We start from the raw sequence: 13,637 nt of genomic DNA on the forward strand, positions 1-13,637 counted from the left end.
GGAGAAGACTTTATTGTAGTTCCAGACGACTCAGTTGACCATCTTCCCTCTAGAGGGCAGCAGCATCTTTTTGATTATATTTTCAATAACTTAGTCTCCAATACTAATCTGACAAACTGTTGGAGGACAAGAAACCCCAATGCCAGACAGTACACCTGGTTTAATGCTTCTAATAATGCTCAGTGTTCAAGGCTACACTACTGGTTAATCTCTCACAATATGACGGATAGTATTTAAAGTTGTGAAATTTCAGCATCTCCTTTAACTAATCACTGTTCAGTTCCCTTCTTCCTCTCTTTGAACAAATGTAAATCACCTTTGAATTCAATTAGGAAATTTAATAGTAACCTTTTGCTTAATTGAAGATATTTCACTACTGGAAATTTCACCTTTGAACAAATGGGAGTGGTTTAAATGCAATGTTGGAGCAGCAGCAATTAGGACAGTATGCTTCTAAACAGATGAGGGTCCAACACTCACAACAGACACACACAGACTCGTTCAGCATTGATTAGGAAGTGAATATGGGTTGAATGCAGTGTATTAAGCTTAGCCTGTAGCTCAGCTAGTCTGTGCTGCAGCATGAATGAGGAGACAGAGGCTGCTTCTCTTTAGTGAACTGCATCTTTTCATTTCATTTAGACGGGCTGGAGCATGGTCGAAGAGAAGAACCAGGCTGAACCAGCAGACAGAGTCCAGCCCGTTTCTTTGTGCAGCTGGACACAACGCAGAGTCGTGGACGGGTACCCCGGATGTAAAGAGGACCGGCTACATTTATACACTGATCCATTAATAAAGACTTTTATCTTAGATTTTGTCTGAATAACTTAATACTTTTGTCTCAGTCCCTCTGACGCCTACTTTCCAGAATGTGTGAAAGTGTGTAAAAAAGAGAGAGAGACATTTTTAGGTCAAATAAAGTTTTTTTTTTTTTTTTTTTTTTCGGTGGTTAATAAGAATGAGAATTATATCAGTTCAGTGGTATATTAATTTAATTTTGGAAACATCAAATTGACATTTGCGTTGTATGAAAGGTGTAGTTTTATTAAACGACAGAAACAGTCATTGTAGGAGATTAAACTAGACGCTAGGTGGCAGCATGGAGTCAGGAGTCAAATGCTTCAACAGCACTGAACTGTGTTAATACTCTGAAAAGCTTCTCAGTGAGCATCTCTACACCAAAGCTGCTCAAGTACTTCAAGTACATTGCTGCGCTAATGGCGCCCCCTGTGGAGAGTCTTAAGCTCGCAGGAGCCATTACAGCACAGTGTGTAATAAAAACTGAATCCAAATTTCTAAAGAATTTAATTTTTAAAGCATAAAGGAAAATGATATCACTCTCCAGTGTAAATTAGACCTTCCAGCAGTAAATATTCACTCAGCTTCTAGTTAAAGAAATATTTGAAGGCGTAGGGTTCAGTTAAACTGCTCACACCACCCAACCTAACCCCTCATATGAGTCGTGTTTTATGTTAAATTAAATATAAGAAATGTTACACAAGGAACGACAACAAATATTTACCATCTCACCCTGAATGTCACGAGAAGCGCCGGGAAGCGAGTCTTTAAAAAGGAAGCTGTTACTGACATATAATGATCGCTAGATGGCGATTCTTCCACGCATCATTCAGTTGGGTGTAGAGACTCTCGATATGCCTGGTGAGTTTAAACTGTTCACTGGATGTTCAAAAATAAAATTATTATAATTAAAAATATATTAAATAATCATATACATAAGAATAATCAGTGTAATTACAAATTACAAAAGTATATTTAAGTATTAAATAATTGTTTACTGTTGTCTACAGAATATTGTTTCTGAAAGATGACCCATGCCCCCTACTGTTACCATAAAGCTATAACTGTCAGGCCCTCGTTATCGTGCCCTCCCCCGGGGCGATCCCGAGCCGCTGCCCACAGGCCCAAATAGGGACTTCCTGATCGTGTCTGTTTATTTGTGTTGATTCATTGTTCATGTGTTTCACCTGGGACTGGGAGTAAGGAGAAAGGAGTGTAGTTCCCTTTGTTCTGTGCCGTGAATTGACTCGGCTGGAATCCCTGTGACGCTCTGGGATTCATCACGCGTTACTGGCGTGTTCAGCTCAGCTCTAGTTTTGCGGTCCATGTTTAGGAGAGATTCTCCGTCTGAGTCGGAGGCAAGCGAGGTACGTTCGCTTCCTGCTCAGGTTCCAAGGCGACCTACATTTTAGGCAGTACTCTGCAGGTTCAGGTTAGGTCTGCCCTGCTTTCTAGTCTGGCAGCTGGCTCTCCAGCTACCCCTGTGTGTTTACGATACCATAGTCTGTTTCGAGAGGCAAGCGTGTTACATTCGCTTCCTGCTCAGGTTCCAAGGCGACCTACGTTTTAGTACTCTGCAGGTTCAGGTTAGGTTGGCCTTGCTTGCTGGTCTAGCGGCTAGTTCCCCAGCTACCTTCGTTTGTACACAGAGTTCAGCTCTGTCCTTAGTTTTGTATCTCCCCTCTCTGCCCAAGCGAGGCTTGTGGTTTTGTGTTTATCTCCCCTGTAGTTCTCCCCTCGTGTCACTCTCGTTCAGCTCCCTGCTCCTCCCAGTCCCGGGTTTGTTTTGTTCGCCATCTGATTTGTCGCGTTTTGGTTCTGTTCATGGTTTTTGCTTTGCTGTTCATATCTCTTTGTTTTGTATTTGGTTAATAAAGTATCTTGCTTTGATTTCCATCTCTGCGAGTGTTCATCCCTTCAGGTCTGGCCGTACACGCCATGATAATAACATTAACAGGTGAACGTCATTCTTTTTTGAGGTTAATTTATTTAGATTTTCATTTGTTGTATTTAATAATCATTTAAGAAAGAGGAGAGAGGTCTGTAATTTTCATCATAGGTACACTTCAGCTATAATCCAGGAAATCACATTGTAGGATTTGTAAAGAATTTATTTGTAAATTTTGGTGGAAAATAAGTATTTGGTCAATAACAAAAGTTCAACTCAATACTTAGTAACATAACCTTTGTTGGCAATGACAGGTCAAACGTTTCCTGTCTTCACCAGGTTTGCACCCACTGTAGCTGGTATATTAAGCATGATTAAAAAACCCCATGTATCCAGGATGTACTTGGATTACCTGGATGTCATGCAAGCTAGCAGACCAAGAAGCATTCTGGTCAATAAGACAAACAGATCTTCCATTAACTTCTGTTATTAGACTGTACTATTACACTGCATAGTGTTAGAAGGGTGAGCTGAACTGTATTGATTACTTAAGTGCTGATTTAACACTGGGAACGTTACTGTGCATGTAGTCTTTATAAGTCAGAAGTCAGAGGTTTCTTAATAGCAAAAACTAACTGGCACCATTAATGATCAGAGACTAATCACATTCCTTTAACAGACGCCCTGGAGAGCCCAAAGCTCACCCTAAACACCTCAAACTCGTCTCACCTGGGGAAGCAGTCCAGTACAGCTGTGACCACTGTAACATCTTATACAAATCAGACAGGAGCAACTCCATCAGCATCACTGTGGGTAAGAGAACAGAGAATGACTTTATAATAAGCTCGTCTGACTGCAGTAGTAGTAGCAGCTTTCTGTAATCATATGTGAGCAGCACGGATTGCTACTGGCTGTCTAAAAACGTCCATAAAAAAAGTGTGCCACTACCGGATTCACACCCGGCCAGTTTTGTGCTTAGCATGTGCTGCTCTGTTTAGAGAACAGGTATGGACTATAAGAAGTTATAAGAACCAATGAAAATTAAAGAGAATATTATATTATACTAATTAGCGCTAAATCAAGAATTCTGTGATTTACACTATATGGACAAAAGTATTTGGACACCTGCTCATTCATTGTTTCTTCTAAATGAAGGATATAAAAAAAGTATTTATCCTGCTTATGTTGGAGTAACTGTCTCTACTGTTCAGGGAAGAAGGCTTTCTACTAGAGTTTGGAGGAGCATTGCCGTGAGGATTTTATTGCATTCAGTGACAAGAGCGTTAGTGAGGTCAGGATGTTGGATGATCACCACCCCACCACCTCATCCCCAACTCATCCCATCTAAAACTATTAGATGGAGCACCACCATAATTCAGCTCAATGCTGGGTGGTTTTATACCCCTCTAACCCACGCCTGACATCAGGCATGGCGCAAGCAGGTTCATGTTTACTATCTGCTCTATAAAAAGTGTCCTATTCTAATAGCAGTACTTTTCTACAAGCACTAGACAAGCTGAGTGCTGTTTGCACATCTGTGTCAGAAATAGGTGCACCTTAAAGATGCTGAATTCAGTCCATTATCTATTTTTAGTAGAGCAACTTAACTGATTGTGAGCTGATGACAGCCAGACAGATACCAAACAGTAGCTGCCTTCCCACAGAGAACTGCTGTATGTGTGAACAGCCATTGTGGGTGAGCTGCTGCAATCACAATGTGGCCTGTGTAAATGTTGTACCAGTTTACAGCTACTGATACCAGTTCCTCTTCTTTTCCAGTGAATTTGCTGCAGCCCAACATCTCCTTCAGTGCTTCACCAGTGTTTCACTGGTGGCTTGAAGGGCCTGAAGTGACCAGGAGCTACAGCTCCATCATCTGCTCCGTTCAACCGCAGTATCCAGGAGGCTCCTTCCACCTGGAGTTCAGTGGTGAATCCAGCATCACCAAAACTCAGTCAGCTGTTAACCACTCCACCACCTTCTCCTTCCCTGAGGCTGATTATGTCCACCAGGGAAACTACATTTGTGTTTATGAAGTAACTGTGTCTTCACACTCTTTTAGATCCTCCAACACGGAACTCTTGGCCGTCACTGTGAAAGTTACAGTAATAAGATGAGCTCATCGTTTTTCTGGACTAGTTCTCCTGAAGTGTAAATGTTCCGACAGTTTTGGTTCCCATCATCAGTTTTTCAGCAGCAGCAGCAGGACTGTTACTCGTATCAGTGCCGAACATTGTTTTCCTCAAAGGGAGAAATAAGCAAAAACTGCAGAAAGCTGAGAAGACGTATCGTAGACACTGTGAGTACTTTCTGTTCAGAGGACAGTTTACTGAGGTACATTGAAACTCATAGAAGGTAAACAGAGAGTAGATACACGTGTCCAAATGTTTGTGGACACCTGCTCATTCATTATTTCTTCTGAAATCAAGGGTATTAAAAAGTATCTTATTTTCTTCTCTGCAGAACGAACATGGATGTGAGGATTACCACCCCACCTCATCCCAAACTTCCCAACTCATCCCAAACTCCCCAACTCATCAACTGCCCAACTCATGAAGCATCATCCATTATATTTTGAAGACATTTTATAAAATCTATAAGAAATCCCAAAAAGAAACATTCTTCTTGCAGACTACTTTGTTGAGTTGTTGTGGATCTCTATATTGAGAAGAAACAATGAGCATGAGCAGGTGTCCCAATACTTTTGTACCTAGTTACATAGTGTACCTAGGTACTGTGTAGAATGCCTTTTGGTAAAAATGTACTGATATTAAAAAAATAATAATTTAATCAGGCAAGGAACCATGTAAAATTCAGTAGTTCTTTGATGTGTCATGGTTTTATAAAGAGGCCTTTAAGAACCCCCTTGTTTAAAGTGTAGAGAAATGTGCTGCTGTAAAAGATGGTTAACCACTGAAAAGATGTATTTATTTATTTATTAATTTATCTATCCACACAATTCTTCAGGTGCCAGAGCCCCGGCGGGAAATGAGGAGACTGAGGGGGAGGAGGATGATGATTATGAAAAAGCAGAAATCGCTCTTCAACAAAGAGAGGACTCTAATCTGGTGCATCCTGTTACACTTAGTAGTCTAATGCCTCTCTGGTTCGTCAGACTGGAATCTGATTGCTTAGTGGGATGGAATCTGCTAATTCACTTATTTCCCAGTAAAGGCAGGGGATTTGGTTCTACTGGGAGGGACTTTGGATGTACTGAGAGGAGTTAAGGTGGTACTGGGAGGAGTTACGCTTGTACTGGTGGTGATTTTGTTTGTACTCGCAACGGAATTCTGGTTGCCCTGGGAGGAGTTTGGGTTGTACTGGGAGGAGTTGGGGTTGTATTGAACCAGGTGTAAGAGAATTAAAGAACTCTGGAATTAGAGAAGGGTGGAATTCTGGTGGCTTTTGCTTTGTGGGAGAAGACCAGACCCTCCTCTGAAAAGTGAAGCTAGGACTGAGAGATGTGGCAGAGTTAAGTTTTAACTGTATTGTGACAGGATCAGGATCACCTGTTTGAGGAAGAAGATGGAGGATGAAGATGATTATGATGAAAGTGGAGAAACAGTTCTTCCAGAGAAAGAAGATTCGGTGACTCTGATGATGACTACATCAATGTAGATGCTGATGTGTGAAAACCAGCGTTGGAAAATCAGCAGCAGGTGAATGTTTATGTAAACTGTGTAGAACATCATAGTCATTTGTGTCAGTACTGGTTATAATATTGGAAATTGACTTATTTTCCCATCTTTCAGGTTCCTGCCCACTTTGCAGTTCACATAACATTGACATTTTGTGGCTAAAATTGTGTCGTAAACCAGTTTTTCATTTGTGTGTTCTGCCAAACACACACACACGACTGCCCATGTGGAGAGTGAGATGGATGATGAAGACTATTATGAGAACTCAGAGGATTCAGAGTTCTCTGATGAGGACTACATTAATGTAAACTAGATAGTGGTGATGACGTACTCTGACCAGAAAAGTCAAGAGGTCTTCATACACATTCAGCCACTAAGCTCAGAGGAGCAGACGCTGTTCTGCTCTCCACAGCTGTACAGAGTGATTCTCTGAGTCACTGTAGCCTTTCTGTCAGCTCCAACCAGTCTGACCATCCTCTGTTGACCCTCTCCTAGTAACAACGTGTTTCCGTCTGCTGAACTGAATGTGTTTTCTTTATTAAATCTCTGACTGTCTCAATTCCAGAAGAGGTGAGAAAAGCATCTTCAAGCACCTGCTGAAACACTTTCTAGTGACAGATGTGAGTAACTGGGGCAGCGTCACTGCTCACACATTCAGACAGGAGGGACAGTGTGGAGGAGGCCGGCTGTGGTTTTCCTTCTGGGCTTTGCATGTGCTGCTATGTTGTTGATGCTCGGTGTATAAACATTAAGGAAAGGCCACACAAATACAAATCAGCTGGCCCTCCTGTTGGCTACCTGGAGAACTAGGGGCATGTCTGCAAGTGATTGCTGTGATTGTCTAAGTTCAAAAATCAGTTCAGTTTCAAGTAATGAATAAAGGACATCATTATTATTACTGTTGTTGTTGTTCATTTATAATTAACAATAATGGCAATATAAATATATTTAAATATTTAAAACTGTAAACATAACCGTTATTATTAATAGTAAAATAAATGATATAAATGAATTGTGTAAATACAGTGTAATACCTGTAACTGTCAGGCCCTCGGCACGCGCTCAGCAGCCGGCTTCCCTCATTAAGCGGATCAAGGTCAGCTGGGACTGGAGCTTCTTAAGCCGTCGCTTTGTTTTCTCTCGTTGTCGTGAATCAGCTCTGTTACAGCCTCTGTAGCACTGCGCTCTACGCTCTGCTCAAAGAGGAAGCAGACTGATCCTGTCGTTGCCTGTTTGGTCTTATGTCTGTTATCCTTGTTGCTCTGTCTGCTCTGCTAATCTAAGCCTTGATGCCTCCCTGTTTTACTGAAGTCTTGCTTCTCTGTTTTTCCTTCATTTGTTGGTTTTTCTGCTTCCAGGTTTCTGTTCATTGTTTTTTTCAACACCTCGCTTGTGTTCTTTCTCCTGGCCCGAGCTCCGTCTAGTGTTCTGCTTTTGTTTGATATGTTTCTCGTTTTCCTGAATACTGCTCAGCTTCCTCCCAGTCCCTGCTGTGTTACTGTGTCCAGTTTGAGTTGTGAGGTTTGGATTTTGTTTCTGGTTCTGTGCATTAGATTGCTGTTCTCCCGGTTGTGCTTTGCTTTGTTGTGTCTGTTTACTTTTGCCCAGGTTACATTAAAGTCCTGCATCGACCATCCCTGCAAGTGTTTCCTTGTGTTCACTGCCACGTCTGACCAGGTATGACAGTAACTAATAAATTATTTATTAGCATTATTATTATTGAAAACAACTGTATCATGAAAACATCGCATCTGTAATACATAAAGGAAATTATTATTGTGGTTGTCATTATTTATTAACAATAATAACAATGGCAATATTTACATATTTAATGTGCTCAAATGCCTTAAGATGAAACGATTAGCCTCGTTAATAAGTGAGTCTATGACTGGAGCTGCTGCTGCAGATATGATGTCTGACCTGTAGGTGGCGCTGCTGAGTCGCTTTTTATCCTGAATCAGTGTAATCTCTGTGAAACTGGACTGAATTGTCTACATATGTCTCTTTACCCTGAACTGTCTCCATTATGTTGTGCTAATAACCACAGTATGAGGAGGCCTGGAGAAAATGACCTTAATGTGGTTTCAGACTGACCTAAAGTGACCTTCACCTTTAAGTTCCATAATGAGTGTAAACAGTCCTTATTTCCCAACATGAATCCAGATCAAATTTACCCAGACCCAGATTCATTTTAGAAACTATGAACTGAAACTCCATGGCAGCATTTGAAAACCATTAATATGCAACATTATGGGCTGTTTAATTTAGACGTCTAATAGACTGTAGTGTCTAAATGATCAACTCCGGCATATATTAAATATAACAGCAGTTTATTTGTTCTTATCTCCTGCTCTCCGGGACCCTCACCTTACTTGGCCTTGGAGGCAATCTCCCTGCACCCTCCCACAAGCCTTTGCAAGGTCTAGGCCACAGAGACCAGCTACAGTTTGTTTCTTTAGTTCCAGTGCATTTAAACATTCAGTTCAAGTGAGGATTCTACAGATTTATCAATTCTTCTGTTTACAGACCGTCACTCTTCCTTTTCATGACTGTCATGAACTGAACTACATCCAGTTTTTTCACATATTTTTTATTTTAAGATATGGTTCTTCTCATCCCACCTACCACCTGGGAGTCCATGTTCATATATTTTCCAAGTATCGGTCAATAGATGCTCTAAATTCAGTTCAGGATGAGAAGATTACAGAGAGGACGTAATGAACACGAGATAAGGGGTAAAGATAAATTTACCATAACAGTTTAAGTGTTAAATGTGTGTTCCCCTTTTACTCCCATACTGAATTTACATATATATGGTCACCTGAAGTAATTCATAATTAATATACTGGCCCGAGTAAGATCTTCCTGTCTTGAGTATTCCATCAGAAACCTTTAATCAGCATTAGTGAACAGTTCAGGTTTTTTTTGTATTGACTTCTGCTTTTGTATTGACTTTTACTGTTTTGACTTCTACATAGCCTGGTATACTTAGAGACTAAATCTATAACCACTAGACTACTATAATAACACACAAAGAATGACTTAAAGTAAAGTAACAGCAAATGTTACATGTATTATGATTATTATTATTATTAGTGGAAAATAAGGGATTAAAGACTGCACACACTGCTTTCAGAATATAGAAGAGTATATATGATATACAAGCTTTGACAGCCCTAGTTTCTCTAAAGCAGGAAAGTACAAGCAGTTGGCGTCATCACTCGGTTATATGTTCAAAGTGTCAACAAGTAATAAATAATAGGAAAAGGGAGTGATATTGAAACACTGGCAAAAAACAAGATAGATAAAAGGGGAAAAAAGCCTTATAAAATCAATTCAAGTTTATTTATAAAACACTTTTCACAATGAATGTCATCACAAAGCATTTTAACAGAGATATGGGTATAAATACCTAGAATAAAACCCAGGAATAAAAACAATAAATCAATACTGAATTAAGAGAATATGAAAATGTGCCGTCAAGCCATAAAAGACGAAAACATGAGTAAAAAATGTTGAAGTCCAGGCAGGTATGCATGTTCATGCAGTGAGGTGAGGATGAATCAACACGAGGCTCTAGATCAGGACAGTGGGTAGTAGGGTAGTAGAGAGCCAGGTCTGGTGGTACAAGGATGGAACAGCTGGAACTGGGCATCCTAATACATGGTAGAGAGAGAGTAAAAACAGAAAGGAGGGGGAGTTTAGGAGATCCAATAGGTAGGGTGGAAGTCAGATCACGGCAAGCTGGGAGGGGGAAAAAAAAAAAAAAAAAAAAAAAAAGAAGTAGTCAAGGTTTCAAGCCAATTTCAATACAGTGTAATACCTGTAACTGTCAGGCCCTCGGCACGCGCTCAGCAGCCGGCTTCCCTCATTAAGCGGATCAAGGTCAGGTGGGACTGGAGCTTTTTAAGCCATTGTTTTCTCTCGTTGTCGTGAATCAGCTCTGTTACAGCCTCTGTAGCCCTGCACTACAGAGAAAAAAAAAAAAGAAGTCAAGGTTTCAAGCCAATTTAAAACACATCTTAGATAAAACAAGGCCTTGATTCACAGGGAAAGTCCTGACTACATAAACATACTCAAAGGATTGGATACAATAAAAATGTCCTTTCCTAAACTCAGGCCTCTTCTGCCACAGGACTTACTGTACAAATGACACGGGTAGAATTGATCAAGGTCATAACAGTAGAGACAGAATTGTGGCCAAAATACATTTGCAAAGAAACAGACATATCTACCACTCAGAGAAAAAGGCCTCGAATGAACAGGATAATACAGCAGCCACCGAGCACAAGCACTGCAATCCATATGATCAGCTCAGAGTCCATAAACATTTTCCATTTACTAAACATGGATTTCTATCATCCCGTAAGACTGGTGTCCTCACCCCTTATTTCAGTCCTGAAGCACTGTGGCTGTAAAAGCTACATAGGACAACCACATGCTGTCATTTCCTAAAGTAGTGTTGGTAAGAGTCTCGAACGTGAGAACAGCTCAGCCAGTTTGGATGAAACACTTTGTTTTAAACACAGAATCTCACAAGAGACATCGGTATGACTGACTAATTAAACATTAGGTGATGCATTGTCCTTGTGTGTGAAAAAGGATAGGAACCAGATTCCTGGGGGGCTGAAAGGAGGTCAAGAGTGCACAATGTTCTGGACCATTTTACTCAGAAAGTGTTGTAAATAGTCCAGAGTTCAATCCTGTTCTGGGTGCATTCCCAACCTACAAATCCATTTCTGTTCCACCACAACTGAAACAAAGCGTTCTGGGTCAGATCTTGAAGGTGGTGGGAAGCGAGCAATACAATCAGTCCAATGCAGTTGTTTACAGGGTGCTGAGACAGGAATTCTCCTGTCACAGTCTTTGTCCTTCAGAGCTAAAAGTTTAACTGTGGCGTGTCAGCGTTATCGCAGGCAGCCAAGGCGGCGCTAGGATCACACCTTAGGCTGTGTTGTCAACGTAGGATGGAGTCAGGATGACTCTTTGCCAGCCGTTGCCATTGACTCTTCAGATGGTCATATCATCTGATCACATGCACCTTAAAATCCTAACAATAAAAGTGTCACTCAGGTCATTTGAAGTATAAGAACTGTACAGAACACACTGATTATTGATTGTTACAGACCTATTCTACAATAGACTGAGTTCTACACAACTCTACACAATGACAAAGTGAAAGCAGGGTTTTAGACATTTGTGGTAATTAAAAAATAAAATAAATAAATAATAAATTTAAAATCTCATATGTACACAAGTTGAAGAAAAAAACCTTGAGAGGAACCAAGACTCAAAAGAGTAACCCATTCTCTTCTGCTCAACACAGGATAGCACAACACGACAGAACAAGAATAAAAATCAACAAAGAAACAGTAGTGAATTTTAAGAGCTGCTGCAAATGTGACGTCAAGCCAAAAATGATGGGAGTGCAATGTGAAAGTGTGTGCAGGTAAACAGTCATGTGCACAGCTATGCAGTGAGGTAAGAATGACTCAATATAAAGACGCAGAGCAAGACAACATATTAGTGGGAGGAGCGCAGCAAAACAGGAGGGTTTACAGTGGGACAAGGCTGACCCAGAGGGTAGGCACCAGCACCCAACCATGAATGAACTCATGTCAGCAGCGAGCAGCTCAGCATATGAGGACAAAGAAAAAAATTAAGAAAGGAATTTAGGAGTATGAGTAGACTGGTGTACAACCTGTAAACGTAGCTTAGAAAGACAATAATAATCAGAACCTATAATCAGATCAGGACAAAACAGTGTTAGTATGAAAACAGGCTACAGCAGCATGATTAGAATACTGAAAGTGTGCCCAGAACAGCAACAGGACATTTATTCCAGAGTTGGAGGTTCTTCCTGTCCAGAAATGTACGTTACCGGTTGTAAGGTTTAAGACGTTTTTTCAAGATGCTGTGGGGACAATCGAGAGACTCAAGTCAGAAGAAGTATTTTATAATCAAAGTGGATATTAACTGGAGTCCAGTGCAGGGATGAGAGAATAGACATACGTGGACACAAAAGCCGCTGCATTCTGAACTTATTTAATGACCCTGAGCTTATTTAAAGATTTACATTAACTTCCTACCATAGCAGCATTACATTAATCCAATCTTGAGGTTATAAATCTATATAAATATAATAGTGTGTGCGACTGAGTGAGCTCATTTGTGTTCTGTTCTGTTTTATTTTTTTATATACATTTTCCTTTGACTTGTTTCATAAATTCAATATCACCTGAACTTACCTGGAAGTATTCAGCTATGTGCTTGTGGTGAAGCGTCCTTCACATCTGCTTGAAGCCACACTACCACATCACAGCCAGCCAGCCAGAGTTGCAAGTGGACAGACAGCGAGCTACAGATTTGTAGATGGGTAAAATAGAACGAGCTGCAGATGAACAGAAAAACAACCACAGAGCTGCAGATTTAAAAACAAACACAGTTGCAGACAGTCAGGAGTTGCAACCAGAGTCTAAACAGAATGAATTGCAGATTTATAACCAGAGAGGTATAGATTGACAGACAGCCAGAGATGCAGAAGGACTGAAAGCCAAGGGACATACATACAAGTCAAACAGAGTTGCAGATGCATAGTCGGAAAAACAGCCAGCCAGTCAACCAGAACTGCACATTGAAAGAAAGTTGCCACTGAATTGCCACACAGTTGCAGATGGATACAACCAGCCAGAGTTGCAGATAGTCAGACAGTTTCACATGAATACAGCGTTTCATATGGATACACACAGCCAGAGTTGCTGCCAACGCCTTAGCAGGATGAATTGTAGAGTTTTAGATGAAGACAGACAGAGATGCAGAACGGTGAGCAGCCAGCGAGCCAGCCAGCCAGAGTTGCACAAAGACAGCCAGTCCAGCCACAGAATCACACATGGAAAGAAAGCCAGCCAGCCACAAAGTTGAACATGGACATGCAAACAGTGCCACACACAGTTGCAGACAGACACAGTTTAAAATGGACAGCCACCCAGTCAACCAGTTGCAGATGGACATACAGCCAGTCAGAGTTGAAGCCAGAGTCTAAACAGAACCAATTGCAGATTTATAAACAGCCAGAGTTGCGGAGCGAAATACACACTGCCAAACAGTCAGAAACAGTCAGTCACACAGTCAGAAAGACAGCCAGCCATAGAGTTGCACATTGTTAGACAGCAATCCATTGAACTGCACATGGATAGACAGCCAGCCATCAGAGTTTAAACAGAACGCAACAGAATTGCAGATTCATAGACAGCCAAAGAGTGCTGATGGACATACACACAGCCAAATATAGTTACAGACGCACAGTCAGAAAG

At 40.9% G+C, this 13,637-nt stretch overlaps 1 protein-coding gene across 1 annotated transcript in view; it reads left to right on the top strand.

Annotated features, from left to right (window-relative positions):
* The first annotated feature begins 4,416 nt into the window (after window positions 1–4,416).
* Window positions 4,417–13,637, top strand: part of LOC140546224 (uncharacterized) — a 427,728-nt gene continuing 418,507 nt past the window's right edge. The window contains exon 1 of the mRNA XM_072669456.1: window positions 4,417–4,791. Coding sequence (XP_072525557.1) covers window positions 4,417–4,791 — 375 coding nt within the window. The remainder of the gene's footprint in view (window positions 4,792–13,637) is intronic.

The sequence above is a fragment of the Salminus brasiliensis genome, chromosome 23 (genome assembly GCF_030463535.1).
Source record: "Salminus brasiliensis chromosome 23, fSalBra1.hap2, whole genome shotgun sequence".
Lineage (NCBI taxonomy): Eukaryota > Metazoa > Chordata > Actinopteri > Characiformes > Bryconidae > Salminus > Salminus brasiliensis.